At 35.7% G+C, this 17,807-nt stretch overlaps 1 protein-coding gene across 1 annotated transcript in view; it reads left to right on the top strand.

The window, feature by feature from the left end:
• The window catches only part of HUNK (hormonally up-regulated Neu-associated kinase), a 132,847-nt gene that overhangs the window by 45,481 nt on the left and 69,559 nt on the right, over window positions 1–17,807 (top strand). The window contains exon 2 of the mRNA XM_027875563.1: window positions 5,216–5,508. Coding sequence (XP_027731364.1) covers window positions 5,216–5,508 — 293 coding nt within the window. The remainder of the gene's footprint in view (window positions 1–5,215; window positions 5,509–17,807) is intronic.

The raw sequence follows: 17,807 nt of genomic DNA on the forward strand, positions 1-17,807 counted from the left end.
TTGGCAAAGATAATAGAATGGTTTGTCATTCCTTTCTCTGGCTCATTTTATAGATGAGGAAATTGAGGCAAACAGGGTTAAGTGACTTGCCCAGGGTCACACACCTTATATATATGTCTGAATCAGATTTGAACTCAAGAAGATGAGTCTTCTTTACTCCAGGACTGGCACTCTCTCCACTGCACTTGAATCCAGTTTAGATCACCATTAAATCTCCCCAGTATCCCTCCTTGTCCCTACCTCCATTGATTCCTATTTCATGATTCATGTACTCTTTTAGGGGTTTGAGACGATAGTCCAGGGGGTTTGCCCTAACAGAACCTTAGGCAATAAATAATTACAGAATATTCTGAGTAGTATATAAATTATTCTGGGAATTCAAACACTTTTGTTCTGTGGTTGAAAGGAGTTCTTGGAACAAAAACAACCAAACAAACGAAATAAAAAACAAAAAACAATTGGAATTGCCATCCTAACTTATCCCTGAGAAACAGTATTATTTTTACACTAAAAAAGTTGCTGTTTCTCTTACAATTAAGGACTACAGTTTCAAAAGACTGAAAACAACTTCTTATACTTGTTTGGGTCAATTTAGTGTGGGGCCAGAAAAACATTTTGAAACAAAATTGAAGTCTTTGTGGCCAAATTGCATCAATAGGTTGATGTGTGCAGAAAAAGTAGTGGGATATATTCTTTTTATATACAAAAAAGTACTTTTTCCAATTACACATAAAGACAAATTTTAACATTGATTTTTAAAATTTGTTTTAAATTTTAAATTTTGAGTTCCAAATTTTCTTCCTCCTCACCTCAGCTCCCTCTCTCTAAGATGGTAAGCAATTTGATATAGGTTATATATGTGCAATCATGTAAAACATTTCCATATTAGTCATTTTTTTTCCTTTTTTTTTCTTTGCTAGGCAATCGGGGTTAGGTGACTTGCCCAAGGTCACACAGCTAGTTAAGTGTTAAGTGTCTGGGGCTGGATTTGAACTCAGGTCCTCCTGACTCCAAGGCCAGAGCTCTATCCACTGCGCCACCTAGCTGCCCCCATATTAGTCATGTTGTAAAAGAAGAAACAGACCAAAGGAAGAAATGCACAAAAATATAAATAAATAAAGTGAAAATAGTATGCTTTGATCTGCATTAAGATTTCATCTGTTCTTTCTCTGAATATGGATAGCATTTTCCATCTTGAGTCCTTTGGAATTACTTTGGATCATTGTATTACTGAAATAGCTAAGTCATTCACAATGTTGTTGTTACTGTGTATAGTGTGAGCAGAACCAAGAGAACATCATATACAGTAACAGCAATATTGCTTTAAGAATGACTTTGAGCAACTATAAAGGGCATATGAAGAAAGACATTATCTGCATCCAGAGAAAGAAATGATAAATAGAAGTATGTATAGAATAATTTTACATATATATGTATATATTTGTGTCTAATATATATATTTGTGTCTAATGGTAGCTATCTCTAGAGCAGGGGGAAGGAAGAAAAAGAGGAAAAAAAAGAAATTTACATGATAAATTTCTTGTATATTTGGAGGAAATAGCAAGTTGTACAGAGCAGATATGCAGTTTCATGTGTGATCATCTTTTTTTATTGTACTGTGTTATGGAAATGCTTGTTTTGTTCCATGAATTGAAAATAAAATTTTAAGGGCAAAATAGAAACTGACAGAATCCACTGATCACCTCCTAATAGAGATCCCCAAAGGAAAACTCCTAGGAATATTGTAGTCAAATTCCAGAGTTCCCAGGTCAAGGAGAAAATATTGCAAGGAGCCAGAAAGAAACAATTCAAGTATTGTAGAAGCACAATCAGGATAATACAAGAGTTAGCAGCTTCTACATTAAGGGACCACAGGTCTTGGAATATAATATTTTGGAGGTCAAAGGGATAGGATTCAACCAAGAATCACCTACCCAGCAAAACTGAGTATAATCCTTCAGGGGAAAAAAATGGATCTTCAGTGAAATAGAGGACTTTCAAGCATTCTTGATGAAAAGACCAGAGCTGAATAGAAAATTTGACTTTTAAATACAAGACTCAAGAGAAACATGAAGAGGTAAACAGGAAAGAGAAATCATAACGGAGTTATTAAGGTTCAACTGTTTACATTCTTGCATGGAAAGATGATATTTGTAACTCATGAGACCTTTGTCAGTATTAGGGTAGTTGGAGGGAAAAAAGTATATGTATGTATGTATGTATACATACATACATATACTTTTATATGTATATATATTATATACATGTTACTACATATGATGTTCTCTTGGTTCTGCTCACTTCACTCCTCATCACATTGAGCAAGTTTTTCTCTATGTTTCTAAGATCATTGAGCTCATTATTTCTTACAGCACAGTAGTACTCCATCATAACCATACACCACAACTTATTCAGTTATTTTTTATAACACAATAGTATTCCATTACTTTCAAATCCCACCACTTGATCAGCAATTCCCCACCTAATGGATGTCAGTGGGATATATTCTAGCAGAGCCCTGTACTTTCTTTCTCTCTTTCTCCTCCTTTTTTTTTTTTTTTTGGTGAGGCAATCAGGGTTAAGTGACTTGCCCAGGGTCCCACAGCTAGTAAGTGTCAAGTGTCTGAGGCCAGATTTGAACTCAGGTCCTCCTGACTCCAAGGCCAGAGCTCTATCCACTGCACCACCTACCTGCCCCTTGCCGCGTACTTTCTTCCTTGTCCTTTTACTCTCTCAGTCCCTATCTTCTATCCTCCACCCCCACATCTTTTGGATTAAAGCATTCTATATAATCAATTTAAAATATGTTTTTGAAAGGGATATTAAACAGAGTTGTTAACAACTTAGTATTAATCATTTAACAAGAATGAAAGTATTGATCATCTATCAAGAATAGCTAGCATTTATATAGTATTAATATAACTTAAACAGTATTAGATTAGTTACAGGAGGAGGGAGCTCACCTGGACTCTGAAGGACCAAGTTATTTGATCTGGATAGGAGTAGGGCAAAGGAGCAGCATTCTAGGTGAGGGGACCTAGAACATAAGGGTTTGGTACATTCTCAGTGTGGCATATTCAGGGAACCATGAAGATATGGTTCCACCCATCCTGGCTGGGGTGGAGAATTGAGAGAAGTGAGAGATGAGATTAGTGGAGTTAGGATGAAACCAGATTGTAGAGGCTAGGGGGCTTAGAAAGTGTAGAAACCATGTCATGAGAAATGGTAAGAGGGTTTGGGAATGTTTAGTCTGGAAAAATATAAGCTTAGGCTGGGATTGAGGGGACTATGATTGTTATCTTCAAGTATGTGAAAAACTGTCATGTGAAAAATGAAATTCACATATTTTGTGGAACTGCCAGATGGCAGAAATAGGACCAGTAGGTGGAAGCTACAGGGAGACACAGTTGTGCTTGAGAAAATGAAAGACTTTTCAAAAATAAGAGCCTTTCCAAAAATAGAATGGCTCACCATTGAGGGGGTGAGCTCCCTGTCACTGCAGAGGAGGTTGAAGTTGTAGAAGGCTGTTTCAAGATTCAAGGTAGCTTTATATAGTTAAATGGCAGAGGAGGAGTCAATGGAAAGGAAAAGAGTGAAGATTCAAGAGAGAGGGAAGGAAGGACAGGGGATATGCAGGAGAGCAATATCCCTCAGGAGTGATCAAAAATGAGGTTGAATAAATCAAAAAATTAATGAGGTCTGGAGAAGTAGGGTTTAGCTTTAAAAAGAAGTCTTTTGGGACATATGGTAAGGAGCAAAAGATGGGTATAGTGACAGACTAGTTTGCTTGGATTAGTTCTAGGAGAGAGGGTAGAGCCTTAAAAAAAAATTAGAAATAAGACATAGAATAGTTAAATTTTGGTGGTGTGGGAGGCATGACTAGTAGAAATAGGGAGAGGAGGCCTGGGGAGGGACCTGCAATAGAGGGTTCTAGTCAACCTCCCCCAAAGAGGAGAAAACACTGACCTTAGGAGTCAGTGAAGAGTGGAAAACAAAGGGTCATGAAAGAGTGATAAGAGCCAACTTAGCCTATTCTATGATTTCATCTAGAATTGACTGGCTCTTGATGATGTGATAACTTTTTTAATTACGCAATTATTCTAGACAAGTAGTGTGGTAAAATAATAGTAATTATTATTATTGTAGCTACACCAAAAATTATATTAAACTGTTCCTTTAGTTTTTGTAATATTTCTCCAGTAAAATGAAGATGTCCTTTGGACCTCAAATGGAACCTATAGAGGGGATGTGATTTGCTCAAAGTCACACAGATAATGAAGTTTCAACATACTCTGATTCCAAATGAAACAAGCTTTCTAGTATCTTGCTAAGTCTTAGAATGGAAAAAGAGCAGGAAATTAAATTGACCACATAGCACTATAATACCTGAGCCATAAACATCCAGTTCCTTCAGTCAACCAAGCAGTTCTTGAGGGTTCCAGAGTATTATATTTAGAAGTGAAAGTGACCTCAGTACCTGTTGCCTTATAGGGATTATGGGGGAGAAAAAGGGAAAAATTCTTTTCTCCTTTGCAATCTAGAAAAATATATTCTTTCACCTTTCTGAACTCCTGGGAGAGAATCAAGTTAATTATCAATCACATAAGACCAAATGAGAGTTTATATATTTACACAAAAAAAGGACTCACAATCATGAAGACAGATTACTCAAGTAAATTTCATTATCTACCTTGATTACTGTGCCTTAAAATTTTTTTTCTCCTCAAATTAGATAAACAAAAATTAGATTTCAATGAAAAATAGCAGATATTTTCCTGTTGGTAAGTTGGTCATGTCAATAACTACTTATTTTCCCAGTGTTTGGTGTATATAGTTAGCATTTATATAGCACTTGAGGATTTACAAAGTGCTTCACACATATTATCTCATTTGATCCTTAGAACAACCCATGGGGGTAGGTCCTATTGTGATCAACTTCCTTTTTACAGAGGAGGAAACTGAGGCAGAGATACTTAAGATATATATAAAACTGAGATAGAGATACTTAAGATATATATATATAAAACTGAGACAGAGATACTTAAGGTATATGTATATATACACACACACATGATACTTAAGTATCTTAAGTGGAATTTGAACTTGGGTCTTCTTGATTTCAAGTCTCATGCCTCCAAATTGTCACCCGCCATAAACCCAGAATAACCTATGCTTGTATCACATGATAGCAGCCTTATCCTTGATTTCTCTGCAGGTGGCAGTGAAGATTATTGACAAGAAGAGAGCCAAAAAGGACACTTATGTCACAAAAAACCTAAGGCGAGAGGGGCAGATCCAGCAAATGATCCGGCACCCCAACATCACACAATTACTTGATATCTTAGAGACAGAAAATAGCTATTACCTGGTGATGGAGCTCTGTCCTGGTGGCAACCTGATGCACAAAATATATGAGAAAAAAAGACTGGAGGAGCATGAAACTCGCAGATACATCAGGCAACTTATCTTAGCAGTAGAGCATCTTCATCGGGCAGGAGTGGTCCACAGGTAAGTGCCATTATTGTTATAATTGTTAGCTATGATTGATCAAATTAAGTAAGTTAAATTATTGTTTAAAAGACTTTTGTACTTTAATGTTTTTTAAAAGTTCATTATAATTCTTTTTCAAAGTTTTGTTTTTATATTGCAGTCATTTCTTCTCATAATATACCGCTCTATTATAAAAAGCACAAATAGTTAAACAAGACTGACCAATACATGACTATGCCTGATAGCGCATGCAAAATTCCATACCCGTTATCCATAATCTCACTACCAAGGGTAACAAAATATTTACTGGCTCCTTAACTCTACTTTTAAACACACCTATGTCTCCCCAATTCTGAAAAAAAAAACAAAAAACCCTTACTTGATCTAACCATCCCAGCTGGCTGTCATTCTATATCTCTCCTTCCTTTCTCTGATAAATGCTTTGAATAAGCCACCCTCCATTTTCTCATCATTTTCTTTTAGGCCATATATATTCCACTTTCTAATCTGATTCAGCTGAAATTGTTGCCTGTAAAGATGCCAATAGCCTCTATTTTTTTTAATTAAAATTTTTTTTCAAATAGAGATTTGCCTTCTCTCCCTTCCATCTCTTGCCTTTCCTCCTCCCTCACCGTCAAGAAAGGAAGAAAACCCAAATCTCCTATTACAAACATGTGTAGTCAAGCAAAATGAATTCCTGCATTGTCTATGACCAAAAAAATTATGTCTCACTCTGCACTCTGAGTCTATCACTTCTCCTCCAGGAGGTTGGTAGCGTATTTTATCATGAGTCTTCTGGAATTATCGTTGGTCGTTATGTTGATCAGAATGGCTAAATTTTTCAAAGTCGCTTGTCTTTAAAATATTGTTGTTATTGTACAAATCATTCTACTGGCTCTGCTCACTTCACTCTGCATCAGTTCAAGTCTTCCCAGATTTCTCTAAAACTATCCCCTTCATCATTTCTTTCTTTTCTTTTTTAAAAAATTATTTATTTCAAGCATTTATTTTTAAAAAAATGTTTTTAGTTCCAAATTTTCTATCTCCATCCTATACTTCCCCCATCCTATACTTCCCCTACCCATTGAGAAGGTAAACAATGTATTTCTATTATTTCTTAAAGCACAATACTATATTATCACATTTGTGTAGTGTAACTTGTTCAGTCATCCCCTAACTGATGGACATTTGCTTTTAGTGATCTCTTAATTGCCGAGTCAAATGACTAATTAATTCTTAGTCTTCATCTTTCTTGATCTTTTGACACTGTTGATTGTTTTCTACTTCTGGATACTCTCTCCTCCTTGGGTTTGTGTGACACTCTTCTCTTTTGGTTCTCCTCCTATCTATCTGACTGGTTCTTATCAGTCTCCTGAGGACCAATTCCAAATGAAAAAGCAGACATTTTATTATAATACAGTAGCAAAATCGTGGTGTCACCCAAATCTCTGTCCTGAGCTTTCTTCTTTTATCTCTCTGTACTATCTCATTTGATGATCTTAACTCCCAGGGGTTCAGTTGTCATCTCTATGCAGATGATTTCCAATGTCTGTTTCCAGACATAGTCTTTCTTCTGAACGCCATTCCCACATCTCCAGCTTCTCCTTCTAACTGGATGATACATAGGCATCTCAAGCTCAACATGTCTAAAGCTGAAACAATTATTTCTTCCTCCACTTTCCCATTACTGTTGTGTGCACTACTATACTCAGTATGCAATCTTGGTGTCATTGTCAATTCTTCACCCAAGAGACCTCCTAAGAGTACTGGTCAAAAATCAATGTGGAACAGAAAATGAGGGTGGCTATGACCACTCTGACACCAAAGTTTGAGAATTTGTGCAGTGCCCAACAAGTGAACACATCTCATTAGTAAGTTGTTGTTGTTTAATTGTTTAAATTGTATCCAACTCTTCATGACCTTATTTTGAGCTTTTCTTGGCAAAGAAATTCTAGTGGTTTGCCATTTCTTTCTCCAGCTCATTTTATAGATGAAGAACTGAGGCAAACAGGGTTAAGTGACTTACCAAGGGTCACACAGCTAGTAAGTGTCTGAGGCCAGATTTGAATTCAGGAAGATGAGTCTTTCTGACTGACTCCAGGTTCAACACTCTATCCACTGTGCCACCCAGTTGCCCTTCATTAGAAAATAATTGTGGTTATTTAAGAAAAATATAATTTTCTTGGAATTTATGTGTATTATTTTTTTTAGCTACTAAGTTGTTAAGACTTAGTTTTTTTAAACTAACCACTTAATAAATATAACTGTTAGGTATTTCTTTTGTCCTAGAAATGCTGTGAAAAAATTACTGAGACACTAAGGGAGCCAAGAACCGAGAAAGTTTGGGAACCTTTTTTCCAATCTATTTCTGGCCTCCCCTCCCCCCAGTTTACTTGGGCGAGTTTCAAGATTATGTTAAAAAACAACAGAACAGACACCTACATAACACCTCCCCCCCAATAAAAGAAAGAGAAGCAAAATTACATAACTATGTACAAAACATAATCCTCCTTTCTTGAAGATTACAAATATCAATTGTTCTACATTACCATTGATGTGGATTCTTGCCTAAACTTTTAACTTAACCTATAGTTTTTTACATCTGCTTGAGAAACCAGTGTGTCTTTCCATACTACGTGTCACGAACAGGTCTTGAGCAGCAGCAATTTCCTTTGAAGGGTAAAGAAGGAAATGTTCTTGACTTAAACCCTCTTTAAAACGTTTGGCAACAATTATCTTTCCACCAACTCTTACCCAAAGACATAGGACAAGAGTGAAATGTCATGTCCCTGAGAAAACCTTCCAGAATACCATAAAGCTCAGATACATAAATCTTTAGGAAGTATTATTTTCACTTAGACTACAGAAAATCTTTTTTTTATGGTGTGTGTGTGTGTGTGTGTGTGTGTGTGTGTGTGTGTGTGTGTGTTTAACCACAGATGTTGTGAAGCCATGCTTTGAACCCTGGAAGGGAACATTCAGAAACATTAAGTGATTTATATACTATATTTCATCATGCCAACAATAAATACCTTCACGTATAGATAGACTAAACACTCATAGCTCTGCCATTATTTAGGAAATGATACACTCCGGGATGTGTGGCTTTTTTTTTTAACTAAAAGAAAACCAGAAACCTCAACTATGAATCAGAGCAAAATTACTAACCTCAGTGGTGTAAGAGGAAAATAGAACCGATGGTGTTTACACAGGCCTTCTTATTGTCAAAAATGAGACAAACATTAAAAAAAAAAACAAGTGAAAACTTTGGTGTTCAAATTGGAACCACTCACAGGAAATTCTCAACAACCTTTTTAGAGAAATTTAAGCACCATTTTATCTGTCTCAAAGCAATTACTGTCAGAATGTCAAAGGAATAGATTTAATAATGTATTGATAGTGAAAAGAATACTGTCTTTTCTTTGATTCTTAGTTTTCTGCTTCCCCTCCCCACTTTCTCCTTAACTATATATGTAATTTTTATATATATGCACATGTACACACACATACACGCACTTACTGTAGTAATGCTAAACGGATTTTTTTTTTAAGTGAGGAAACATGAGAAATATTTCTTCAGGTTAGTAGGGGACTTTTACACTTTCCTACCTAGGAGTCATTTTGAAAAAAAAAATTGGAGAACACTTTGTCACAGCTGTTTAGACATCATTTTCCTAAACTCAGGTTAGAATTGATTATTGGTAGCTTTTGACTTGGTTTCTTAGCTTTAATGAGCATATTCCATCATTTTAAGCATAAGTAGCCTTACAATGGGTCTAATATTTACAACAGTTCTTTCCTGAAGAAGACAAGTCTCTCCTCTACACGACAAAGCTAAGCTGATTTTCACAAATTATTTTAAGGTCATGTTTTTCTACCCAGGAGAAGAAAATGACATACAAAAAGTGGTCTTAATATCTCTGGTGTGATTTGTAAACAAAGTAATTGTATAACCAAAATGTACTTAGGAATCATGCTTGTAAATATGTGGATAAAAGGATTTTGAAGGCTTTTTAATTGCTTTGTGTTTAAGGGAAAGAATGCTAGATTTAGAGTCAATGGTCCAGAGAGTAAGCCCTAGCTTTGGCCCTCCCTGATGTGGGACATTGGGCATGTCACATCACTTTTGCGGCCTCTGCTTCCTTATCTCTAAGATAGGAATGATCGTATTTGCATTACTTGCCATAAATGGCTATTGTGAGGCTCAAATAAGATACTTTACAGAGAGCTTAAAGGTATCTCACTGGTGCCTCACAGATTTAGTAACCTTTCCAAGGTCATATAGATAGTAAGTTTGAGAGGTAGAATTGACCCTAAGTCTTCATGCCTCCATTCTAACAGAATATCTACTACTATTTGGAACTGCTTCTTAGATAAATGTATGCCTAATGAATGCATTGTGCTTTTGAAACATTTTGTAAATCATAAAATACTTATCATACAAATACGAAGTTTTATTATTTTAGGACTTAAAAATGCCTATTCCTATTTTATCACTAAGTGTTGAACTTATCCAAGGTTATTGTAATATTAGTTTTTCATTATGTCTGAGTATTAAGGAATCCCTAAACTATTAAATATGATATAAAAGAAACTTTGATGCTTATTGTAAATATATACATTAAAAATCTTATTTTTACCATCCTTAATATAGCTACCAGTAGCTACATTTGCATAGCACTTTCAAGTTGTAAATCACTTTACAAATATTATCTCATTTGATCCTCACAACCACCCTGGCAGTAGGTGGTATTATTATCCCCATGTAACAGTTCAGGAAACTGAGACATTACAGAGGTTAAAGTGACTTGCCCAGGGTCACATAGCTAGTAAGTGTCTGAGGCTGGATTTGAACTCAGGTCTTCCTGACTCCAATTCCAGTGCTCTATCCCCTGCACCATCTAGTTGGTTCATATAGAAGTAAAATAAGCTGATATGATTCTTAATTTAATGGGATATTGCATTTGGACTTGAGATAAGAAGGTTTTGGTTTGAATTTCACTTCTGCAGTCTCCTAGCTATGTGATCATGTGTGAATGTAGACCTCTTTGAGCTTCTGGATTCTCATTTGTAAAAGGAGTATATGTAGCAATTACTTGTGTTGCATACCTTACAGGGTTGCTGTAAGGAAAGGGTTTTGTAAACTGGAAAGCACTATATAAGTGGGAATAATGATTAATATATAAACATGAGCTATTATTATTATATCCATCACATTTTGTTACCATAGAGCTGAAGCTGCTCTGTATGTCTTTGATGTATGGTACTTAGGTGTTGTTTGTTCTCACCATTTCATTACTGAATTTAACACAGACTAAGATGTATAGCTTGTTTAAATGTAGCATCTTTTTCCCCAAGCATAACTTATGTGGCAGGATGCCAGAGTCTGATCTTTTCCCTCACTGAATCAGAGCTTCTGCCCTTAACATGCATTAAAAAAGAACACTAATTCTGCAGAGAGGATAATTTGAGATTCATTTGTTCACTTAAAAATAACCAAATAGACTTGGTATGGAACAAAGATAGCACAGCAGCTTCTATGTAAGAAGAAAGTAGTTCCACTGGGCTGTGGGATGGAGGTAAGAAAGGAGGAAGATGATCCATGGGAGCCAAACCTTAGGCTCCGATGTCAATGAACACCATGGCACCCAGGGCAGTGACCCTGTTCTCCTAATATTTGAAAAGGTCTCTCCTTGCTTAAGAACAAAAGTGAAAGCAAATAAAGAGGATTGGCTTCCTTAAGAATGTCCTGTCCTTGTATAGTGTTAGGCTTAGTATGCATTGGTGGATTGTTTAGAAGTTTTTTTTTTTTTTTTTTGGTTAGGAGGAAAATAGGTACCTTTTCAGAAGATAGGAAGATATGCTCCATGTTCACATTCAGGTGCTATTTAGAAATGTATGACCTCTTGTGAAAAGAACCATGTGCCCAAGGGTAATGATTTCACTATCGAAGAATATTAATAACATACTCTGTGTTTTGGGCACAAGCCTACCAGAAACAATTTTTATTGATTTGTCATTATTCTAAATTCAAGCATTATCTGCTTGAGAGAGAAATGTCCAAATTGGCAGTATGTCTCATGCCACCTTGAGCATGTTTCTAACAAGACATTTTGAAATGACATTTATAGGAATTATGAACCAGGACAAAAAAAAAAAGGTCTAGAAAGGACTTTAGCCTGGAGAAATATTTATTTCTTGATATTTTCATTTGAACTAAGAATTAGATTTTAATATGCTTCCATAATACTGAGTATTTTCTGTGTATCTTTTTTAATCTAAAATGTTAGAAAAGGCAAAACTTGAGGGATTTTTTTTTCAATGACAGTGATAGGTTATTCATTTTTTCTTATTCAAGTACTAACTGGATTTGTAGAGGGTTCATCACTTTTACCATCAGTTTGATTTTGAAAACACACAGAATCAGGCAAATTGTTTTTATTGTCACCCTTCTTAGGTTTTTACCATAAGCACAGACCGCAAAATAAAGATTAAAATCATTTGTATTTTTGGTATAATAGATTTGACATATAGACATCTTTAAAAAAGAAGCCTCTTTAACTTTAGTGATTTTAACCTTTGTCTCCCTCTGTTTTCCCCATTCAAGTATCATTAATAAAATTCATCTTTTCTCTATTCTCCCAGGTAAATTTTTTCTAGTTTCTTAATTATGTGTTTTAGCAAACTCTATTGCATCTGACATCTTTTTTCTAGTTCATTTAAAATGCTGTGTTTCCAAACACTGTTGTTGTTGTTGTTGTTTTTAATCACTCTTTGTCAGTCATTTCTTTTACAATTTTCTACCACTACTTCACTGGTCTTGCATTCTTTAACTCTTCAGTTTGACCTATGACCACCTTAGCAGACTTCTTTCATACTCTTTGCAGTGTTACTTTATCTCTTTACTCTATGCAATAGCTTTCTGACTCCCTCCTCTTAACCTTTTTCCCACTGTTATCTTCTGTTATTTCATATACTTAAATAATATCCTTTGACTTGTTATACTAATTGGTTTCCTCTTGCATTTTCTCTCTCAACACTGACTTCCTTTATTGGGTGTCATGAGTTTAATGAGGGATGATTAGATAAGTAGATATTGCAACAGATTGGGAAAAGAAAACAAGAAAACATTTTAAAGGTGACTTAAAAGTTATTGATGCTTTCTCTATTCTTCTCTCTCTATCCATATTCTTTCAGGGTACAGGAATGCAAGAAGAGAAAACTCTCCCTCTTAACATCTTTCCTTCCTCTCCTTCTCCATCCCCATCCCCATCATTTTCAACTCCCTATTTTGTGAGTCAGTCACCTAGGCTTAAAAACGAAACAAGATTTGTCATTGACACCTTCCCATGCTTTATAATATCTGAGGAGAAACTTTCCAGAGCAGTAAAGTTCCCCATTAAGAAAAAAAAATTGCTTACTTCTTAGGGGATAGAAAAAAATAAAGCAAAGCCAAGAGTAGAGTTAACAGAGGATGTTGGAACTAGTAGAGACCTTATATCACTTGGTTCATCCTTTCTCCTTTCCTAGATGAGGAAATCCTGGGAGGTGATGTTTGGGCTGAGTTTAGCCTTGAACCCAGGTCTCCTAAATCTCAGTCCAATGCTCTCTATAGCACATATAGCATATGTACTGTCATATATCACTGTCACATAGCTTATTATCTCTTCTTGTCCTTCCTAATTCTTGTTATTCACCTTGAAGGATTATTTGGACCCTGACTAAGGCCATGGAACATCTGCTGGGCCCGTCTACACTCATTTGACCACATAAATCCCTCTGGCACTTGAGCATGGGTGTGAGTGAAGTGAAGGAGTAGGATTAACTGTATCCAATCTCCACCTGGTAGTATATCACCAAGGATTAGGGGTAGAAAGAACAGAAACAAGTAAGTGTGAAAGTCATTGGCTGAAGCTTTTGTTTTTAATTGCTGACCTGCTTGTTTCTGTTCCTTTGAAATATTTGACCCAAATGCATCTTCCTTCCTGTAAGTTCACTTTAATTCAGTTCAACAAATTTTAATAATAGCTAACATTTATATAGCACCTCAAAGCTTTGCAAAGCACTCTTAGTTTATCTTCACAAAATCATGGAGAGGTGAATGCTATTACCCATTTTACAGATGAGGAAATCAAAGCAAACAGTGACTTGCCCAGAGTCACATATCTAGTAAATGTCTGAAGCTGGATTTGAATTGTTGGTCTTCCTGATTCCAGGTCTAGGACCCTACCCACTGCACCATCTACCTGTCTAGAACATATAAGCTCATAATCACATTGGGATATAAAGATTTAAAAAATGACATAGTTCCTGCCCTTAAAAAGAGCTTATATTCTGCTAGGGATGTTGCTACCTGTGGATAGATAAGTGTAAAATAAAGTCAAGTATGACTGAGGCAAAAGAAAGAATGAGACAATGTGGTCCAAGAAAATGGAGTAAGGAGACACTGTTTTTAGCTGGGGTGATGAGGGACATCTTCATGAGGCAGTGGCCTCCCAGTTGACCCTTGAAGACAAAAAGAAATTCTGAAAAGTGGAGATTAGGTGGGAGTGCATTCCAGGAATAGGGGCCAGTTTTTCTGAATTCATCAAGGTAGGAGACGTCACATTGAATTTAGGGGGAAAGTCCAGATAGACTATAACATAGAGTGCTTGAAGTAATGTGAAATGATTCTGAAAAGGTAGAGTTCATCTTGGTTGTGTAGCACTCCCTAAAGTTTGTATTATATCCTATAAGCAAGAGAAAGCTAGCAAAAAGGGCAGCTAAGTGGCACAGTGAATAATGCACTGGGCTTGGAATCAGAAAGCCTTATCTTCATGAGTTCAAATCCAGCTTCAGGCACTTACTAGCTATATGACTCTGGGCAAGTCGCTTAACTCTGTTTGCCTCAATTCCTCATCTATAAAATGAGCTGGAGAGGGAAATGGCAAACTACTCCAGTACATTTACCAAGAAAACCCCAAAATGGGGTCACAAAGAGTCGGACAGGACTAAAACAACACATCAAAAAAGATTTTGGAGCCAGAAAGTGACACGGTTAGACCTGTGGGCTCGGAAGTAGCTGTGTAAAAGTCAGATTGGAAAAAGGAAGAGTTTGGAGGTAGAAAATTCAGGTAGGAGATTGTCACTATAGTCTAGGTAAGTTGCGGTAAGAAGGCCCAGAAGCTAAATATCTAGAGAAGGAAGCAGTTGTGATCAGTATTGCAGAGGTAAAATTGATAGGACCTGAGAGTTGATTAGATATGGGTGGTGAAAGAAAAGAAAGAGTATAATGACTCCCCAGTTGATAACTGGTCAAAGGTTATGAACAGATAGTTTTTAGAGGAAGCAATACAAGCTATCAGCAACCATATGGAAAATGCTCCAAATCATTAATAATAATTAGAGAAATGCAAATTAAAACAACTCTGTGGTTCTGCCTCACACCCATCAGGCTAAAGTGGACATACAAGGAAAACTACAAGTACAGGGGGAGGTTTGGGGGTGGGGAAGGTACATTTGTGCACTTTTGCTGGAACCATAAATTACCCCCTAAATTACTAAATTGTGCATACTTTTTGACCCAGTTATAACACTACTAGGCTTGTATCCCATTTCTACAAAAATGTTTATAGAATCTCTTTTTATGGTGACAAAGAATTGGAAACTAAGGGTGTATCCATTAATCGATGTTTGTGGTGGAATACTATTATGCTATTGCACATGATGAAGGGGATAGTTTCAGAGAAATCTGGGAAGACTTAATGTGAACTGATGCAAAGTGAAATGAGGAGAACCAGAGTAATAATTTATACAATGATATCAATAGTATAAAGACAAACTACTCTGAAAAACTTAGGAACTCTGTTCAACACGATGATCAACCACAGTTCCCGACTATTCAGGGTGAAACTACCCACATCTTGATGAAGAGACGATGAATTCAGAGTACAGTTTCAGATTTTCCCCTCCTCCCCCACTTTGGATATGGCAAATGTGGGAATTTGTTTTGCTTGACCACACATGTTTGTAATGATTTTTGTTTTTCTTGCTTTCTCAAAGTGGTAGTGAGGGAGGTAAGAGGGAGTGAATGCAGATCTGAAAATAAAATGAAATTTGATTTTTAAAAAAGAGTCTGATAACTGAGGTTTCAAGCCTGGGTGACCTAGAGATTAGTGTCACCTGCAAGAAACATAGAGAAGTTTAGAGGAGGTACAGGTTTAGAATGAAAGATAAACCATTAAAAATTGATCCTTAAAATAGCAACAAGAATTTTTGCTCAGTATGATGCTGATATGGCAGACTATCAGGTATAACTATCAGAGAAACACCAGGTATTTTGATCAGTCAGTCAAGGAACATTTTAAGCTCCTACTATGTGCCAAGCAAATCAACACTTTAGTTAATTGTTGTTTTTAGTAATTAGAAAACAATACAATGCACAACACAATTTAATCTTTCTCTTACTGTCCAGAAAGTATTTTAAGACCTCAAGATCATAATTCTGAGCATCAGCAATCATTGTATCACAGATGGGTAGGAGGGTCAATTTGTCTTCTGAACTAAATTTGCATTTGTTTGGACTCTGGGTAGAGTCCAAAAAAATTCATTGGAATTGAACCTTTGACTTTAATATCCTCCTGAAGGGAGAGGAAAAAATCTTCAAGTAAAGGAAAAAATAATCTTAAATCAGCTTTTAAAAATTGTCCATCGAGGAAGTCTGGTTTTGGGGGCAGTAATAAGTCCATAATGGTAGTTTATAGGGTTACACACATGTATCTACACACATGTGTAGGCAACCCTTCAACCTACTAGTTGATTGTTTCTCATATTTACTCTTATTTTGAGCTTTAGATTAATCCAGAGACATTTTTGGGTATTTTCTTTCTAATAAAACTGCAACTTTTCTCATTGATTAATTAGCATAAGTCCTCACCCTGAGTATATTATATATTATTTAATAAACTAGAGAAAAACGTCCTTTCCCAATAATACTCACCTTTTTGTATTTTAAATCTTTTACTGTCCTATGATTAAATAAACATCAAAATAACTGAACACATTTAAATCTATACCTTATTAACAAATAAAGTAAATAATAACAAAGACAGATAATTATTTACAATGCTTTCGCTATGAGAAAGATTGTACCATTCCCTCAGGTCTTCACTGTAATGACAAATGACTTCTCTTCACTTACACAAACACATTGCCACATCATTTAGTTTCTCTTGAATACTAAGTTAAGTCTCTTATTTAAAATCTTCTTTGTTAAGATAAATTGAAAACAGCTTCATCCATAAAGCTCCCCACCTCTTTTCTGTGTTCTCTAGTTTCTCTCCAGCCATGACAAGAAAACAGTCTCTTTACCAGACTTAGTTCTCATAGAATTTTCTTTTTAAAGTCTCTTCACAGTGTAACAGTTGACAATTTTAGCAAGAAAGAAGTTTCTTCTCACCTTTTTTCTCTCCCTCCTCATAGTTCATCTCATAGATCCTCATAGATAAAGATAAAAATATACACTCTATGATTCCATAGGGAAAAGACCTCATTCAGTGACAGAACTGTAATTCCAAACTGATAGCATAAATTGCTTAAAAAAATATTTTTTGAATTGAACTGAATCTGGCAAAGCTTTTGGCTTTAACCTACAACATGTACTGCATTCCATTTGGCTTTTAAAGATACTGTGGTCCCAGTGGGAGAGCCTTTTGAAACAGGTGTTACACAGGGAAATCACAAAAAGTAAAACTGAAGGGAAATAGAGAAAGCCAAAAGCGAATCGAATTTTACTTTCATGAGAACAGTACATTGACCTGGCTGATAGGGATCAAGTTAACATAGCTTTGAGTCAACAAAATTACTAGCACACTAGGACAGTTTAAGATTGGTTATTCCTTAAGTCTTTGGAGAACATTAATGTGTAGGCATCAAATTGCTAAATGACCTGTATTAACCAGGTCTGTCTGTGCTGTCCATAAAGGCACCTAGGACATTATTTTCAGTGGGCTTATTTTTACATTTGTATTTAATCCTGATAATGTGATTTTACTACTTATTCCATTGGCCTATGACATTTTTTCTTTCTTTTAAAAAATGTTACGCTATTTCTTTTAAATATTTTCTTCTTTTAGTCTAGCAGGTATAGAACACTTAAGATGATGAATCTTTTGTCTATCTCATTATTTTAATTGTCTTTGTGTTTCTATTTGATCCTTTCTGTAGGCCTACTGCCACCAAATTTTCTTTTGATTGAATTTAGTAATCCTGTTCTCTTCTATCTTATTCCACTTACCATCTCTCTGCTCTCCCCTATATTAAATATTTCATTCAGTTTT

The sequence above is a fragment of the Vombatus ursinus genome, unplaced genomic scaffold (assembly GCF_900497805.2).
Source record: "Vombatus ursinus unplaced genomic scaffold, bare-nosed wombat genome assembly UNPS02014809.1, whole genome shotgun sequence".
Lineage (NCBI taxonomy): Eukaryota > Metazoa > Chordata > Mammalia > Diprotodontia > Vombatidae > Vombatus > Vombatus ursinus.